Here is a 19,781-nt window from a genome sequence, read left to right as displayed (position 1 = left end):
TCAGACAGGGACACGTGCGGGTGAACTCAGGAGCAGGGAAAGTACGAAGGAGCAAGATATCCCATGGGAAAATCACCCTGAGAGGTAACGTGTGGTACTGCGAAGGTTTTACACTGTGTGCTGTGAATGTGCTGGAAGATCCATATCGTCTGATTGCTTTGACTAGTTCCACTGCCTGCTTGTTTAAAGGGGAACTATCGCGAAAATGAAAATTTAATATAAGCTTTATCACACTGAAATAAGAAATTTTGTACATAAAATCAATTAATTATTCTGCATTGTTTCTGAAATAATCACGTTTATCTTCACTATCCCTCTCTCAGCATCTGTTTCTCTTCATTCTCTCTTCATGCAGCAGTTGGGTGTCAGATAATCATTGACAGTTAGATCCAATATATCTTATAGGGGGGGCTTCCTTCCTAGCAGATGTAATAACTGATTCCAGTACAAAAAAGAACAAACAAAATAACTGCCATTTGCACAAATCCTGCATGTAGCGAGACATGATGTCTGGTGAGTTTAATAGAGTGAGCTCTAATACATCTTTTTAGGCAAAAGGAGCCCCCCTATAAGATATATTGGATCTAACTGTCAATAAATATCTGACACCCAACTGCTGCATGAAGACAGAATGAAGAGAAACAGATATTGAGAGAGGAATAGTGAAGATAAACTTGATTATTTCAGAAACAATGCAGAATATTTAATTGATTGTATTTAGAAAGTCTCTTATTTCAGTATGAGGAAGCTTATATTACATTTTTTATGTTCGTGATAGTTCCCCTTGAATAAAGAAGTATATCTGTTTGAACTGCTGTTATTTCGAAGCTGGTTGGTCTGTGCACCAGGAGACACACAGGATTCACCTGAGGGTAAGGTGCTTAAAGGGGCTTATACAGATTGCTGGGAGTTGCCCATAGCCTCAGGGTGCACAGGCAGAAAGTCACATTAATTCAACACATCTCAGGCCCACCCACGGGTGTGCTACATCAGTATGGCACAAAGGACCACAAATGTTATACTTGTTTGAGGCCTCAATAAAAAAGTTGATGTCTGAGGGAATCCCTGAATTCAGACCAGGACTCCACAGGTATCAAAGTAAAGTATGGCAGTTTGGTATCGTGGCCACGTAGTTTTATATGGAATAGTGGCCATAGCTGGCAAAGCATAAAGGGAAATTGACATTTTCCCAACAACCGCCAACTGCAAGTAGGGATCAACAAAGAATTTATTTGCAATTGGTCCTCAGTGGGGCTGCAGGTTGGAGGCAGCCAAATGGGCCCTATGCAAACAATTCAACTTTATCTTTCTTTCCTCCAGTGGTGAGTAATGCACATGACTTTGTTACCTGTTTGATGGTAAAGTCGTTAATGAGGTGGTGGTTATGCTCATTGAGGTTACAGTGTAGAGACACGCAGTCACTTTGGTATAACAAGTCCTGCAGCGTGTAGACCCTCTGTACCCCCAGAGATCGCTCGATCCCATCCTGCAGGTACGGATCATAAAAGATAATGCTGAAGCCAAACACTTTCGCTCTTACAGCGACTGCTTGTCCAACGCGACCTGGGGAAAATGCGGAAGTAAAATTCGTTTTTATGAAGGCGTAAGTCCTAAAATGCACAATTCTCTCTTTTTCCATAGGCTGAACTTGATGGACACATTTGTTGTGTTATCAGAACTACACTGATTTGGAATCATTTCCTTAACCCTCACATAGTAACAATCAATGAGAATGTGGTAGCCTGGTATAATAATACATTAAAGGAAAGCTTTCCCCTTGTAAGTAGCAGAGTGTTCTAGTTCGACCCACCGACAGAAAGAACCATTTCATTACAGAGGAGTTTCATGACCATATAAAAACATGAGGCCGAAGGCTGAGTGCTTTAATACAGGTCATGGAACTCTAAGGTAACTTCTAATATCCTCATATTTTGCAACTGGGGGTCCTTTATTTATTATAATACACAAGTTTCAGTGAGTCATGTGACAGAAATTACATCACTACTCACCGTTTATAACTGATGACATCAGAACTCACCATTTATAACTGATGACATCAGAATTCACCATTTATAACTGATGACATCAGAACTCACCGTTTATAAGGATATCATTTACAAGATATTTATGACTTTTGTGTATTATATATATATATATATATATATATATATATATATATATATATATAAACTGCAATATTAAATCCATAGTGAATAATTCACATGATAGACTGGAATAATAAACCTCTAGAAAAATAGATATTTTTCTATCATTAGCTTTACCAATCAGAGCTACTGCACTTGCTGATATGTGTTAGTACTCCATACCTCCCAACATTGGCAGAAATAGAAAGAGGGACAAAAATATTTGCTGCTCGTAGTGCACGCCCATATTTGTGGCCACACCCCCTAATTACCATGTTCATTTTACAAAATTTGGCAGGTCATGAAAGTTTAAACATATTTTTTTTTTTATGTGTTATTACAATATTGCTAAAATGAAGGTGAATTGCCCTTTAAGCCAAGTCACAGTTTCCCCGAGAGACCTGCTTATCTTAAATTGTTACAATTGTTTCTTTGCTTATCTTAAATTGTTACAAAAGTATCTAAGTGCACCTGTCACATATTTTGGTCTCTTTGCCAAAAGCCATTAAAAGGGGTTATTCACCTTCCAACACTTTGTTCAGTTGGTTTCAGATCACCAGAAATAAAGACTTTTTTCAGTTACTTTATAGTTTCTATTTCTACTTTTTTTCTAATATTGAAGTGAAAAGTGTCATTTTTAACCATCTAAAGCAGCTCTGGGAGGGGGGGTCGCCGACCCTGTAAACTGCTCTAAATTGATACATTTATTTGATACATTTGTTATCTTTGTCCCTGTTGAGCGGAATACCTTCATTACAGGCAGCTGTTACAATTGATACAATAGTTGCTAATATCCCAGAGATACTGCTGAGAAATGTTGCAGAATTGTAACTGTTTAGATTTTGCAACTGAATTACTGAGCTGCCAGACTCAAACACAAGAGACAGGGACATTCAACTTTAAACTTGGAAAACTGTAAATTTGGAAAAATAGTAACAAAAATAAAAAAAAGGAAAGTAAAATTGAAAAAAGTCTTAATTTCTGGTCAACAATCTGAAAACAACTCAACTGAAAAAGTGTTTGGAAGGTGAAAACCCCCTTTAAGTTAAGTTTAGAGGCCTAAACAGCCCCACCAGTCCTAAATATTATATGTAAAGTCCAAGGAACTGCAGCACACTGTTAGGGTGAATCAATTTTGTATTGTGGTGAATTTATTGGCTCAAACAAAGGTAGACAAAGAAAGGCAACGTTTCAGGCCTTACTGGGCCCTTTATCAAGCCTGGGACTTTACATGTACCTTTTTACTAGTTATGGGCGAATTTGCAGGCGCCAATTTGCGACGAATTCCCGCGAACCGCTGCAAAAATTCGCCGGCGTAAAAAAATGGACGCCGGCGCATTTTCCCAAGCGAATTTGCATCAAAAAATGGACGCTGGTGTCAAAAACGAGACACCGTCGCCGTTTCGTGAATTTATTGCCGTTTCACAAATTTTTCGGCGAAGTGAAACAACCCAAATTCGCCCATCACTACTTCTGACCCATGGCAAGTTGGGTAGTAAACTGTTCAGCACCTGATCCTAAAGGATTATACACAGACGTTGAGCACTTCATTTTTGTGTGGAATTATAAATAGTCTATATAGCAGCCCCTCAGTCCTGAAACATTTCCCTCTGGTACTTACCAAACCCAATTATACCCAAGGTCTCTCCACGCATCCTGGCTGCCCCTGAGGCCACTTCTCGGATTTGTTCCACACTGTGCACCCGTGTCCCCTCCCGCAGAGCTTGGTACAACCACGTGTTCCTCCGATACAGATTGAGGATGTGACAGATAGTAGAGTCGGCCGTCTCTTCTACAGCTGCCGAGGGGATGTTACACACAGCAATTCCTGAATGATAAACGTGCAGCACCGTTTGAGTAGAATGAGTGACCCCAAAGAGTCCCAGAACCCCAAGAAAAATCTATACACCTACACTGGAGGTTTTAATTACTTTCTGTTCATCCTCTGCTACAATATTGCTATCTGAGCACCACATTACTATATCTGTTAGCAGATAACATTCCACAAACTCCTAATCCTAAACCAATTTTGCGGGAACATTTTTTTTGGCAGCATTACTACTGAGGGGGTAAATTTTACAGTAGGGGAAAAAGAGAAAAATATACTGCTGAAAGCACAAAGGATATCTACATTGCTGTAAATTGCTGATATAGGTAAATACAGGTATGGGACCTGTTATCCAGAATATTCTGGTTCTGGGGTTTTCTGACTAACGGATCTTTCAGTAATTTGGATCTTCATTCCTTAAAGGGCATGTAAAGGCAAAAAAATAAAATCCCATTTTTACTTTTTTAATGAAAAAGAAACCTATCTCCAATATACTTTAATTAAAAAATGTGTACCATTTTTATAAGAAACCTGACTGTATGCAGTGAAATTCTCCCTTTATTTACTGCTGTGGATAGGAATTGTCAGACGGTCCCTAACTGCTGAGCAGGGAAACAATCATACTTATGAACAGCAGGGGAAGCCCTCGCCTTACTTACCAGCCATGCAGAACTCAAGCAGCTTTGTTTATGACGATCCCTAAGCAGCCCAGACCACACTGAGCATGTGCACAGTCTTAGTCTTGCAAAGATGTTTAACAAAGTTACAAGATGGCGACCCCCTAAAGCCAACTTTGAAAGCATAAATTATTTGTTTGATTAGGCTTGTGGTGCAGTAAGTTCATGTTTATATTTAGTATACAAAATACAGCATTTCTAGCCTTATTCTATTTTAGACTTTACATGCCCTTTAAGTCTACTAGGAAATCATGTAAACACTAAATAAACCCAATATTCTGGTTTTGCTTCCAATAAGGAATAATTATATCTTAGTTGGGATCAAGTACAAGCTACTGTTTTATTATTACAGAGAAAAAGGAAATATTTTTAAACATTTGGATTATTTCATTATAATGGTGTCTATGTCTATAATCCAGAGCTTTCTGGATAACGGGTTTCCAGATAACTGATGCCATGCCTGCATTGTTTCTCAAAACCTGTTGTAGGCTGGACTTCCCTGAATCTCAGAATACTTATCCCTTAAAGGAGAACCAATGCTTAACTAGGGCAGACACATTATACATTGTTTTGTGCTTCTGTACCAGCCCAAGGCAACCACAGCCCTTTAGCAGTAAAGATCTCCGTCTCCAAAGATGCCCCAGTAGCTCCCCATCTTCTTTTCTGCTGATTCACTGCACATGCTCTGTGCTGCTGTCACTTACTGAGCTTAGGGACCCACTCACAATATACAGTACACATAGAATAGAAATATCACAATATAAGGCTGATTAGTAATTAATACAGATAATTACTACATGGCAGCACAGAAACCAGTGCAATTAGCATCAGAATTTAATAATCAGCAAACCTGTAGCATCAGCTTATATTACAGCCAGGGAAGCTAATTTTCTGCTGGATAATTAGTGACGAGCCCTAAGCTTAGCTTCTCAACAGCCAATCAGAGCCCACTGAGCATGTGAGTGTCACAGACACTTTCCAAGATGGTGACCCCCTGTGACAAGTTTGAAGTCCTGGATCATTACTACCATAGCCCTTAGATGGGGCCCCATCTGTAATTCTAACACTGACCACTAGTCTGGCTTAGCACAAAAACGTAGAGGTGAGCGAATCATTACACAAAGATACTATCATCATCTATAACCTTGCTTATCAACATCGTACCATAATCTCCAGGTTTATAGAAAAATGTCTAACAATTTTCAGAAGCTCCCTTACTGCAAGTGATATCAGTGGGGTTGGGCAGTTTAGAGGAGTTCTGTTATGCAGAATGCTCAGGACCCAGGGTTTTCTGGACAAGGGATATTTCCATAATTTGGATCTCAATACCTTAAAGGGGTTGTTCACCTTTGAGTTAACTTTTAGTAAGATGTAGAGAGGGATATTCTGAGACAACTTGCAACTGGATTTTATTTTTATTATTTGTGTTTTTTGCGTTATTTAGCTTTTTATTCAGCAGCTCTTCAGTTTGAAATTTCAGGATTCTTGTTGCTAGGGTCCATATTACCCTAGCAACCATGCATTCATTTGTATAAGAGACTGGAATATGAATAGGAGAGGCCTGAATAGAAAGACGAGTAATAAAAAGTATCATTAACAAAAATTCTGTCCTAACAGAGCCCTTGTTTTTGGAAGGGGACAACGACCCCCATTTGAAAGCTGGAAAGAGGCAGAAGAAGAAGGCAAATGAGTCAAAACTATAAGAAATAAATAATGAAGACCAATTGACAAGTTGCTTAGAGATGGCCATTCTATAACATACTAAAAGTTAACTTAAAGGTGACCCGCCCCTTTAAGTTTAGTTTGAAATAATTATGAAACCCAATATTGTTGTTATAAACTCCAATAAGGATTAATTATATCTTAGTTGGGTTCAAGGACAAGCTACAGTTTTTCTATTACAGAGAAAAAGGAAATCAATTTTAGTTATTTTTATTATTTGATGAAAGTAGACAGAGTAGTAATAAAAGTCTCAAGGTTTGAACCATATCTACTAATTTATTAGGGATGCACCGAACCCAGGATTCGGTTCGGCCAGGATTCAGCCTTTTTCAGCAGGATTCGGATTCGGCTGAATCCTTCTGCCTGGCCGAACCGAATCCTAATTTGCATATGCAAATTAGGGGTGGGGAGGAAAATCAAGTGACTTTTTGTCACAAAACAAGGAAATAAAATGTTTTTCCCTTTCCCACACCTAATTTGCATATGCAAATTAGGGTTCGGATTCGGTTCGGTATTCGGCCGAATCTTTCGTGAAGGATTCGGGGGTTCAGCCGAATCCAAAATAGTGGATTCGGTGCATCCCAATTTATACCAAATAATCAGCAGGAACAATTTACTTGTCCCCTGTTTAAAATATTTATTTGACCACAGTTAACTAGACCTGGTGCAGTTTTTATAATGTTACCCCCCCATCTGATCATATCTGAGCACTTGTTTAGTAAGTACTAGTTATAAATCAATACTTAGAATTATATTACGGGGGATTAAAAAGTGGGTTAATAATTGATGATAGTATAGCTTTAAGACAAATCACATTCTAATACAGGAATGCCCAACCTGTGGCCCTCCGGCTGTCGTTGAACTATAACATTATAGCAGACTGATGAAGAACCTTAGTTTTAGTTCTACGGCAAGCAGAGAGCCACAGGTTGGATACCCCGTTCTCCAACTGATTCCCGCTGGGCTGTACTGTTTGAAGTGGTCGCTGGAGACAATTTCCTTGGTTCTGACTTAGCCAAATGGATCCGTGATTTGATGCCTGCCTGATCTGCTCACCTCTACCAGTCACACAGAACTGATCACACAGAGGTTGTACCCAGTTCTCCAGCAGCCTTGATATCGATGTTGTCGTATCCGCTCCCTATTCGTATTATAATGCGAAGGGACTTGAACTTCTCCAGATCTTCCCTCGTCAGTGTGATGTTGTGATACATCATGGCGCCCACTGCTTCGTTCAGAACCTGCAACACATCCCGGATTAGAATGTTCCTTCAATATTACTTGCAAACCAAAGCACAAATGTTAGACAAGGTTAAATTACAGGCAAGGACAATTTGCTTTGGTGGAACCCTGAGTTTCCAAATGTCATTCAGGGTCAGACTAGGATACCTCAGGCCCATCTGAGCACCAGATCCCAAGGGCCCACCACCTCATCCTTCCTCCACCTCATCCTCCCACCACCTCATCCTTCCTCCACCTCATCCTCCCTCCACCTCATCCTCCCTCCACCTCATCCTCCCTCCACCTCACCCTTCCTCCACCTCATCCTTCCTCCACCTCATCCTCCCTCCACCTCATCCTCCCTCCACCGCATCCTTCCTCCACCTCATCCTTCCTCCACCTCATCCTCCCTCCACCTCATCCTTCCTCCACCTCATCCTTCCTCCACCTCATCCTTCCTCCACCTCATCCTCCCTCCACCGCATCCTTCCTCCACCTCATCCTCCCTCCACCTCATCCTTCCTCCACCTCATCCTCCCTCCACCTCATCCTTCCTCCACCTCATCCTCCCTCCACCTCGTCTTTCCTCCACCTCATCCTCCCTCCACCTCATCCTTCCTCTACCTCATCCTTCCTCCACCTCATCCTTCCTCCACCTCATCCTCCCTCCACCTCATCTTTCCTCCACCTCATCCTCCCTCCACCTCATCCTTCCTCCACCTCATCCTTCCTCCACCTCATCCTTCCTCCACCTCATCCTCCCTCCACCTCATCCTCCCTCCACCTCATCTTCCCTCCACCTCATCCTCCCTCCACCTCATCCTTCCTCCACCTCATCCTCCCTCCACCTCATCCTTCCTCCACCTCATCCTTCCTCCACCTCATCCTCCCTCCACCTCATCCTTCCTCTACCTCATCCTTCCTCCACCTCATCCTTCCTCCACCTCATCCTCCCTCCACCTCATCTTTCCTCCACCTCATCCTCCCTCCACCTCATCCTTCCTCCACCTCATCCTTCCTCCACCTCATCCTCCCTCCACCTCATCCTCCCTCCACCTCATCTTCCCTCCACCTCATCCTCCCTCCACCTCATCCTTCCTCCACCTCATTCTTCCTCCACCTCTACAAGTGTGTATTGAAACGAACAATCTTTCTTGGAAACATCCATCGTAATTGTTACGTCTATGGCCGCCTTAAGGTCCCATTCCACCCATGCTCTGCTCTCTGCCATACTCCCTGCTGCACTGATTTATGTGATGATTCTATGCACTTCACTTAAGATTTTGGGTGCAAATTACTGAAGCTGACAGCTGAAGAAGGACCTATGAGCCCTAAATGTTCTATGCCACTATGTTGCCACTGCAGCACAAATATTTCCATCTAACCAATGAACCCTATTAATTAAACAATCAGACTGAACCAAAACAAAACTTGTGGAAAATAAGAGGGACCAGAGGTCACAACTTATTAAACATTTAGCATATTAAGTCCATTCCACCAAATGTGGCCAATGTAATTTTTTAAGAACATTCACCAAGCAGGAGCCCTTTGCCCTTTGCCCTGCTCTCCCTGGTTACTCTTTTCTCAGTGCAGCCCTTGGTGGTCCATGGGGCTCAAAACCATCGGCTAATGCAATACCCTTTTTTTACAGTAAGTTGGTTTTAATGGCATGCCTGGGGTTAATGTTGTGCTCATTATTCAATTCTTCAATGAGAATAGCGTGAATCTTGGTATATTTGGGCAGTTTTTCAAGTGGGGATGATTTTTAAAGGTGCGTAACCTTTTCATGGATCTCCTGCGTAGACTGGGCATCACAGAAGGCCACCGTTGCCAGGTCTTTCAATATTGGCATTTCCACCGTGCAGTCTCTGCCATCCAGTAAGGCCACCAGTGGGCGAGGGTGCATGGGACCATTGACAGCCGGGGGGCGCATACCTGAAACAGAAGCACAGGGAGAAGAAGGTTTATGAATCATCTAATGGTTAGGCTACTACAACGATCAGGGAAGCACTAAATGAACATTATACTGATCAGTAATGAATGCTGAAAACAATGAACATTTTATCCTGCCGTTCCTGCTGAATAAAACAATAGCTTGCTCAGAGTAATTGCTTTGTAAAACTGTGCAAGCATTCCGACACACTGGATATTCCTCTAATCTGTGGATGAAATTTTCTGAATTAAAACAGTATGGCAGCACCAATCAGCACAAGAAGACATAAAACAGAACAATTTATACTTTTTATTTTTCAGGACATTTTAAAGAAACAACGTGATGCGTGTAATGATAATCCAGCATGTGGCCCTGTCTGTCAGTATAAAACCACAGCTGTATTTAGATGTGGCAAATCCATTGGCTGAGCTGGAGGGTGGCCGTCTAGCAGATCATCTCAGTGCCCCTGTCATGTGTATGCACCACTCCACTTGTAGTGGGTTTAATACATTTGCCTAGGGTTTCACCACACAATGAGTGTTATTTATCAAAATCCGAAAATATCTTCCACCAAAAGCGCACAGATTTTTTCCCCCTTATTTATCAATACTTTTTCCCGTATTTCTTGTTCTGAAAAAACGCGATAAAATCATGAAAAATCCAAATACGGCAACTTTTTTGATTTGACACCTGATTACCGCGACTTTTTCGGATATGACGCCCGAAAACTATAAAATCTTCAGATCTTCTCCCATTGACTTTTATATGAACTCGGCAGGTCTGAGTTCGAGTACTTTTTTATTCTGACTTTTAACACCCTCGGGTTTAAAAATTTTTCCCTTTAAAAGGCCAATGAGAAAAAACATAAATAACCCCCTTAAATTCAGCCTTATGAATTCATATATAGCATGAATAGATCTAGCGCCACCTAGTGGAAGCAGCTCCTTCATAACATTATAGAAGTTCCTTTAGCCTTAAGTGACTTGTTCCACAGTGGGACCAGTAACATAAAAAAAAAAAAAAAAAGTCATTAATATGCTACAAAAAAAAACCCCCAACACATTGCAAAGTCTTTATTTAGAAATAATTTACCGAAACTCCGCTTGCGCTCCTCTTCACAAAAGGCGATTGGGTGATCCATCGTGCGGCGCTCGATTTCTCCTCCCTGCCTTCCTTATAGGAGATAGCCAGGGAGGAGAAATCGAGCACCGCACAATGGATCGTCGCCGCGTCGCCTTTTCTGACGAGGAGCGTAATCTGAGTTTCGGTAACTTATTTTGGACCTGTTATCCACAATGCTTGGGACCTAGGGTTTTCCAGATAACAGATCTTTCCATAATTTGGATTGTTATACATTAAGTCTACTAGAAAATCATGTAAACTTTAAATAAACCCAATAGGCTGGTTTTGCTTCCAATAAGGATTAATTATATCTTAGTTGGGATCAAGTACAAGCGACTGTTTTATTATTACACAGAAAAAGGAAATCATTTTTTAAGATTATTTGGATTAAAATGGAGTCTATGGGAGACGGCCTTTCTGTAATTTGGAGCTTTCTGGATAATTGATTCCATACCTGCATAACAAAAAAGTAGTGATCAGGTATTAATTATTGACATGTCCCTATATAGCTGATTAGAGAAATGATGCAGGGTCTGGAGGAAGTGATGCTTCCCTCTAATTGGCTCTCATTCTCTGCCAGGTAAACTGGGAGGTCACCCTGGAGATTGTTACCTTGGGATTCTGGTTACACCGTAGTGGTTGCCGGGCAACTTCTAGCGAAAGAGGTAATTGAAGTTGGTTTCAACAAAAGAATATGGGGGGGGGGTTTGTTCACCTTTAAATTAAATTTTAATATAATCTAGAAAGTTATATTCTGAGACAATTTACAGTTGATTTTAATTTTTTATTATTTGTGGCTTTAGAGTTATTTAGCTTCAGCAAACTGATTGCTAGGGTCGTTATTAACCTAGCAACCTTCATTGATTTTAATAATAGCCTGCAATATGAATAGGAGAGGGCATGGATAGAAAGATGAGTAATAGAAAGTAGCAGTAACAATAAGCATTTGTTTTTAGATGGGGTCAGCGACCCCCCATTTGAAAGCTTGGAAAGAGTCAGAAGAAAAATGTAAATAATTAAAAAACTATAAAGAAAAAAATGAAGGCCAATAGAAAAGTTGTGCAGGATTAGGCATTCTATAACATACTAACAGATTCACCCAGGTGATAAGCTGAGACAATTTGCAATTGGTTTTCATGTTTTATTATTTGTGGTTTTTGAGTGATCTAGCTTTTTTATTCAGCAGCTCTCCAGGCTGCAGTTTCACCAATCTGGTTGCTAGGCACCTAATCACCCTAGCAACCATGCACTGATTTGAACAAGAGGCTGGAATATGAATAGGAGAGGCCTGAATAGCAAGATGTGGAATAAAAAATAACATTTGTAGCCTTACAGGGCATTCGTTTTTTAGATGGGGTCAGCGACTTCTTTTGGAAAGCTGGAAAGAATCAGAAGAAGAAGGCAAATAATTCAAAAACAATAAAAAAACGAAGGCCAATCTAAAAGCTGCTTAGAATCAGCCATTCTATAACATACTAAAAGTTACCTTAAAGGTGAACCACTCCTTTAAGTCTTAGGTCAATCTGCTTCAGCCGCTTGTATTACTGGAAATCCTCATCTGCTGCTAAATCTATTGGTAGGACCAGCTGTCATTTATTGCCCTTTTTCTCTCGCCTAATGCCCCCCCCCCTCTCTCTCTCTCTCTCTCCCTTTCTCTCTCTCTCTCTCTCTCTCTCTCTCTCTCTCTCTCTCTCTCTCTCCCTTTCTCTCTCTCTCTCTCTCTATCTCTAGTTGCCTTATTTCTCTCACCTACAGGCAGATTTACTAAAGGGCGAAGTGACTAACGCTGGCGACGTTTCGCCAGCATTAACGCTTTTAGGTACTTCACAGATTTAATAACAGGCGCAGGCATAACTTCGCTAGCGAAAGAAACAGACGTTAGCGCTCATTCGGACTCTATCGCCAGGTGAATTTTCGCTCTGGCGAATGGACGTTACTCCACAAATTCACTAAGAAGCAGATTTTACTGAACGTTACCTCTTTCGCCAGACTTGCCTTCACCAGCTCAGACCAGGTGAAGTGCATTGGAGTCCATAGATCTTCCTCAATCTTCTGTTACTTACATCATATTTTTTAGTGTAAAAAGTTTCTAAGTCCCAAAAAAACAATGGAGAATTTTCCTTTTTTCAGAGTGATAGGCTGCAAAAGTCCTTAAAATGTTTTTTGGGTAACCGGGTTCCCCCCTACATTTTCTAACATATGGAACATTAACTATACAGTGGGCTCATGTGTAGGGCATTATCATACCTCCCAACTGTCCCTTTTTCGGAGGGTTAGTCCCTCTTTTGACAGCTCAACCCGCAGTCCCTCATTTGTACTGGAAAGTCCCTCTTTTCTCTGCACTGAACAGCCAGAAAAAGAAACAAAGTTTCTCACTTAATTGGCTTTTAGCAGAGAGCCCAGAACAGCTAACAGGTGCAAATAAGATACTTTGTAACAATTTAGAGACACAAAAATACAGTTTAGATAAGGAGAAATATTTTCAAACTTTCATAACCCGCCAAATTTTGTAAAACAAACATGGTAATTAGGGGGTGTGGCCACAGAAAGGGGTGTGGTCAAAAAATTGCTGCGCTACGTGCGGAAAAAAAAAATTTTGTCCCTCTTTTTACTTCCAAAATGTTGGGAGGTATGCATTATAACAACTCTATTGTCTTTATTAAGGTTCCCTGGACTTGTGTAATGTAATGTATTTGTTGCAACATATACGTCCATTCAAATTTAAATTTGCCGCCATATGCAAATTAGCCTGAGCGAAGACCTCTAACGAAGTTGCGTTAGGCAGAATTGAATTCTAGCGCATCTTCACTTTGATTGCCAAAGTAACCCTAGCAAAAATTTGCCAGCATTCGTAGCCCTGGACGCAACTTTGCTGCTTAGTTAATTTACCCCTAGTGTCTTCTCTCAGGGGATTTAGATAGGGTACACTATAGTAATGTGCATGCATTTCTGCAAGGGACATCTAGCTACATACTATACCGACACAGCCTTCATGAACTGACAGCTAGGAATGCAATAAATCAGTGATATCTAGTCTGCAGCCATACATTCTAAAACATCCAATAAATGTCATTTGGAATGTAACCAAGAACTTTTTTTTACCTTGGGGTCCGAAAATTCTAAAACTGACACTTTGCAGATGACAGGGTACAGCTCTGATTTGGAAATGGCAGTTATCACCTCAGGGCAGCCATCAAGGGGGGACAGGGGGGAGAGTTGTAGGGGGCCCCAATTGTAAGGGGGGCCCCAGCCACGCCACACTTACTTGATTAGCCAGGCCCCACCATCTTTCTTAAAGCTTCTGACTTTGGGAAGGCATGGACGTTTAAGGGGCCCTGGCCACTAATTTTCTTATAATGTGAGGGGGGGGCTGGCCACCAATTTTTTTCCTCTTGTGGGGTCCTAGCCACTAATATTTTTTAATGGGGGGCCCTGGCCACAAATGATTTTTTATGGGGGGCCCTGACCACCAATATCTTTTTATTTTGTATTAACATGTTGGAACCCTAGCCACCAATATTTTTTTTGTTTTTTTACTGTGTGGTGGGGAGGGCGGACCTGTAGGTGGGGCTTGTGGTGGGGATTAGCCCAGGGGGCCCAGGCAATTTTGTTGTATGGGGCCCTGCGATTTCTGATGGCGGTCCTGTATCACCTTATCAAAGCCAGAAAGCTGTGTCACATATCCTGTTACAGTACAAGTATAGGACCTGTTATCCAGAATGCTCTGGATTTGGGGTTTCCCGGATAACAGACTTTTTAATAATAAAACAGTACCTTGTGCTTGATCCTAACTAAAATATAATTAATCTTTATCAGAAGCAAAACCAGCCTATTGGGTTTATTTAATATTCACGTGATTTTCTAGTAGAGTTAAGGTATGAAGATCCAAATTACGGAAAGGTCCATTATCCAGAAATCCCCAGATCCTGAGCATTCTGGGTGACCTATGTTTTAATTAACATTTCTTCTGCTGATTGTGTGTTTGTTGCAATAACAGCGTTTTAAGCATCAAAATGGGAAATAGAAGAAAGACTCGAAGGAAACACCAGCAATATAAAATATATGCGAGTCAAGCAAAAGGGAAAGAAAAGCAAACCACTAAAATTAAGATTAATTTCCTTTACAATATAAAAAACAATTTGATGTAGAGAGGAGAACAAGAAGACCTGCGTAAGGTTCAGAGCAGGGGCGTAACTATAGAGGAAGCAGACCCTGGGGCTGCAGGGGGCCCAGGAGGTATAGGGGCCCCATGAGGCCCTAATTCATATACAATTTCAATAAATATTGGAGAAACAAGTCAACCTCTAAACATTTTGGGGGCCTGAAAAATAATTTGCTGTGGGGGCCAGTAATATCTAGTTACGCCACTGGTTCAGAGGCTTAATGCTGGTTTGTTTTGTTGGGGTCCTGACTTTGATTTCAAATTGATCACTATCTGCAAGGAGCTTTATGTTCTCCCTGTGTACTGGTTGTATCCCATGTTCCAAAAACACACAGGCATGTTAATTAGCCCCAGATGAATGTGGATGTGATCCTCTATGTGTCTGTGATAGGGAGCATACACTATAAGCTTCACTGAGGGCACTTAATTATGAACAATCTCTGTAAAGTGCATTAAAATTAATTAATGGAACTCTGTTGCCCACAGGTAATGTCCTCAAGTTCCCAAAAATACCTTCTTGCCACTTTACATGAGACGATCCACCATAAGGAAAATATAGAAGGCATTTAAAAAACAACAAAATGAAGACCAACTGCACAGTCGATCTATGTCTATATCTACAACAGTTTAAAGTGAGAGCCCCTTTATTACATTACCTGTTTGAACACATTTCTTATTGCCTACTTCAAAATCGAACCACTATATTACATATATTTGTTTTTGAAATTGTCTATTATCAATGTCCTTCCTTCATGGACCTCAGAATATTAATCTAACTTTAGTTTAAACAGTACGAGACAAAGAACCAAGGTTTAAATATTTGAAAATGATAATTACTTGGTTCTGGTGATGCCATGGTGGAGACGATGACAGGTGGTCCAGTGCGGCGGGTGACCTTCTGGTAGGGAGAGTGCAGTACGTGCTGATTGGGAATAGTAGGTGGAGGGACATTCATCAAGGTCTCCAAATGGCCCCCGTGTTTGCGTAGAAGCTGGGGGCTGCAATGGGGACTCTGTAGAGGGGATGCTGGTGGGAGACGCTCTCTCTTCATCAGCTCCATGGGCACGGTGTAACTAGTAGGGTAAGCTGTCTTTGGCCCTGGGTTAAGGTTACTATGCACGGCCGTCATTGGGATACCAGTTGAAGCAGGAAAAGCAGAAGCTGGCCGAGGCTGGACATGAGCCGCGTATCCAGTCCCTGGTATAAATTGGGCATTTTGAGCATTTATAGCAAATGTAGAATTGCTGGCAGTCTCCAACAAGTGTTGGGATGGAGCACTAGAAGGACGACGGTTGAGTTCAGCCATACGGGGTGACACTGGCTGCAAGGATAAGGCCGGCTGAGGGTTCTGCGCTCCATCCAGCACTGGATTGTTCAGAGAATGGCCAACAAACTCACTGCGCATAAGGTCTCCCTGGTGGCTAAAGCTATTGGAACGAACCCGAGCTCGCAGTGAGCTGTTTTTCTGTTGATCCTGCCTTAGCATCTGCATATCAGCTCTGTAGCTCTTGATAAGACCTGAAAGCAATCTAGCTTGGCCAAGATTAGGCGCCACTGATTTAATGTCATGGTCTTCCATAACTGCAAGGGAACTGGGCGTGTCAAATCCTTGCTGTATCAATGCATTGATAGTAGCCTCAGAAAGGCCTTCGTTCCTCAGGACGGAGAGAAACTCCATGTCCACAGCCCTCTTTATTTCAGCACCTGAAAGTGACATAGGAATCTGTGGATGGGATGGAGCCAGAGAGCTTTCGTATGTATCATAAGCCATCTTAGCATTGACGTTCTCTCTCACTGAGTTATACCCACGATTTGCTGGAAGAGAAGAAGTCCCTAGAGTGCCATCCATAGCAGCAGCTTCATTGGGCTCCACCACCAAACAAGTGGGACCTGTCTGTCTCCCTGTAGAGGGATCAAGGGATCTTTCCAGCATGTCATTGTACATTTGTCTGTTGGGGAATGCTGAAGCCTCTGAGCCATACCTAGGATGGAGTGGTTCAACTGAATATCTTGCAGGTGAAGAATCATGGCTTCTGGTTCGTTGGCCCTCAACGATTACTCTACCTGTAGGATCTCTGTACAGGCGCCCAACTTCTTGGGGGAGGAAAGGACGAGCTTGCTGTTCCCAGGCATTCCGAGACATTGGTGCCCCATAGCCTTGCCCGGCACGGTTTTGTACATGGTCTCTGTAGTAACGAGGATCCTCTAAGGATCTGGTGGCCATTGAAGGGTCAGTGTAGTAATCATGAGTTTGCAAAGACCCTCGTGCAGCCATTGCCCCCTGTGCTTCGTACGGAGAGCTGATGTCTGGAACAGAGTTATTCCTCGGTGGTCTACGGTCCTGACGCACAGGGTGACCTTGCTGACCTCGGTGATAGGCGTCTGGGTATGAAAATAATTCGGGCTTTATTTCTGTGCTGCCTGGCAGGGTAATATCGCGGGATCTGCCGCCTGGCAGCTTGTAGAAAGCCTCCTCTCCGTTATAGGTCAAAGAATTGTTTCTGCCTGCTGCTCCGTGATATCCTGATGAGATGTCTCCCTCCCAGCCGCCTTCATAGCAACCTGCAGCATCCCAGCTATGAGAACGGCTGATGTTTGTGTGCTTGTTTGGAACCGGCATTGGAAAAAAAAAAAATCCTTAATCTTAGATAAAGAGCTGGAGAAGGAGGAGGAGGAGGTGTAAAAACGTCTCAGTCAAAATCTTCTGTTACACGTAGCCAAAAAAAAAACAAAAACACAATAAATAGATGTAGCAACACCTAAACTCTCTGGAGGCACAAGCAAAAAAAATAGGAGGCTTGAGTTACAAAGGTATCGTCTGAATTATTAATCCCAGGTAATTCTAGGAGACACAATACAACATGCCCTGTAAGACGCTGAGAGATGGCGGTTTCTGCCGGTTCCAGCGACAGACTGGTCGCCCCACAACTAATCCCTATGGCTTTGCCCGAATGGCCACAGGGACATTTTACTTCCCATGGATAACTGTGTGTAGAGATTAGAAAACCCATAAAGCCATAATCCTGCGTGACAGAAAGTTTATCCAGTAGCAAAGAGAGCTCGGCATTAGAGGAAGAGGAACCTGCTCCCTATGATACCCCCCTCCCTGATTTCTCTTGCCGTTCATGTCTTCCATTAACATTGCTCTGGAAATGGTTGGAGAGAGCCGCAGAAATTGGGACAGGTAGAAACATAAACTGCCTAGGGGTGAGGTCCTGATAAATCTCTCCTGATGAAAGAGTAATCCAGCTCACGCAGCTGGAGGAAGGATTTAATATCCACGGAAAGTCTAAGCACAATGCTCTGCCAGCTTATTCATGCATGGGAGTCTCTGCACAACCCAACGTTATGGCAAATATGGGGCACAGCCTAAATGATAAGGGGCATAGAGAGAGGACAGAGACCGTAGAAGTCTATAAATAACTGTAAAATCCATCATTAAAAATAAATAAGAGGAGATGTCAGGCTTTTACAAGCAGAAACGTGTCTTCATTTTGGTTTTGCTGACCTCCCCATGTGTTACTTTCTATATCATGAAGAACCTTTCATTTTCTGGCCAAGGATCTTCATCAAATGTTGGGTGCTCACGGCAAAGGTATCCTGCCCTAAAATGTTATACACCTGCACCCTTACTAGTTACTGTACAGTTGTAACTAACACCCCCAACATCAATTCTTAATTTGCTGAACTACCTCTCCCACATTCTTCAATGGCTAACATTATATTCCGCATTCAAATCCTTGTTGTCACATAAGTTTAGTGCATGGACAACTGAAGAGAACACTGAACATGTTTAAAGGGATCCTGTCATCGGAAAACATGTTTTTTTTCCAAAAGGCATCAGTTAATAGTGCTGCTCCAGCAGAATTCTGCACTGAAATCCATTTCTGAAAAGAGCAAACAGATTTTTTTATATTCAATTTTGAAATCCGACATGGGGCTAGACATTTTGTCAATTTCCCAGCTGCCCCCAGTCATGTGACTTCTGCCTGCACTTTAATGCTTTTTGGCAGGCTGCTGTTTTTCCTTCTCAATGTAACTGAATGTGTCTCAGTGGGACATGGGTTTTTACTATTGAGTGTTGTTCTTAGATCTACCAGGCAGCTGTTATCTTGTGTTAGGGACCTGTTATCTGGTTACTTTCCCATTGTTCTTTTGTTTGGTTTCTGGGGGGAAAAAGGGAGGGGGTGATATCACTCTAACTTGCAGTACAGCAGTAAAGAGTGATTGAAGTTTATCAGAGCACAAGTCACATGACTAATTTTGGGCCGAGGGGGGGAGAAGAAGCTAAGGACCCAGGACTAATAAGCATTTCAGTGGAGCGAGGATCCTGCAAGCCGACAACTGCCTCCGACAACTGCCTGTCCATCACACAAAATCATAGTGACCTTAATCTTCTCAGGATCAGGCACTAATCCTTTAATCTAAGTACAGAGGATAAGTCTGAAGCAAACACACAGGGAGGCACAAATACTTCCCAAACCGTTTTTTTTTTGTTCAGGAGAGGATACTACTACATACCTCCCAACATTTGCAAAACAGAAAGAGGCGGACATTTTTTGGACCATGTCCATTTTATGGCCACACCCCCTAAATAAACATCCTTTTTACAAAATTTAGCAAGTTATGGGAAGTTTGAACACATTTCTTGGGGTTTTATGTGTTGTGTTATAGTTTTTCTAATGAAGGTGAATTTCCCTTTAAAGGACCAGTAATATAAAATTGTTTTTAAAAAAAACTTGTTTCTACTTAACGAAAAAAAACCCACCAAGGCAGTTTTAACCTTCAATTCGCAAAGTCTTTCTTAAGAAATTACTTACCAATTATCTGCTTGCGCTCCTCTTCAGAAACGGCAACAGGGCGACGATCCATCGTGCAGCACTCGATTTCTCCTCCCTGGCTATCTCCTATAGAAGGCAGGGAGGAGAAATCGCTTGCCGCACAGTCGATCGTCGCCCTGTCTCAGTTTCTG

The 19,781-nt window shown here is 41.9% G+C and overlaps 1 protein-coding gene across 2 annotated transcripts in view; it reads right to left on the bottom strand.

Moving 5' to 3' along the window:
- The window catches only part of ctbp2.S (1.S), a 45,825-nt gene that overhangs the window by 9,445 nt on the left and 16,599 nt on the right, over positions 1 to 19,781 (bottom strand). Inside the window, exons 1-5 of one of the 2 annotated variants that reach the window (XM_018227360.2) lie at positions 15,647 to 17,409; positions 9,373 to 9,527; positions 7,468 to 7,612; positions 3,766 to 3,972; positions 1,349 to 1,563 (exon numbers count right to left, since the gene is read on the bottom strand). In XM_018227360.2, the coding sequence (XP_018082849.2) occupies positions 1,349 to 1,563; positions 3,766 to 3,972; positions 7,468 to 7,612; positions 9,373 to 9,527; positions 15,647 to 17,084 (2,160 nt within the window). In that variant the 5' untranslated portion in view covers positions 17,085 to 17,409. Of the gene's footprint in view, positions 1 to 1,348; positions 1,564 to 3,765; positions 3,973 to 7,467; positions 7,613 to 9,372; positions 9,528 to 15,646; positions 17,410 to 19,781 lie in introns of those variants that run through there. The other variant, XM_041570884.1, reaches the window with a different exon arrangement.

This window comes from Xenopus laevis, chromosome 7S (genome assembly GCF_017654675.1).
Source record: "Xenopus laevis strain J_2021 chromosome 7S, Xenopus_laevis_v10.1, whole genome shotgun sequence".
In the NCBI taxonomy this organism is placed as follows: domain Eukaryota; kingdom Metazoa; phylum Chordata; class Amphibia; order Anura; family Pipidae; genus Xenopus; species Xenopus laevis.
This window is presented reverse-complemented; position numbering and strand designations above follow the sequence as displayed.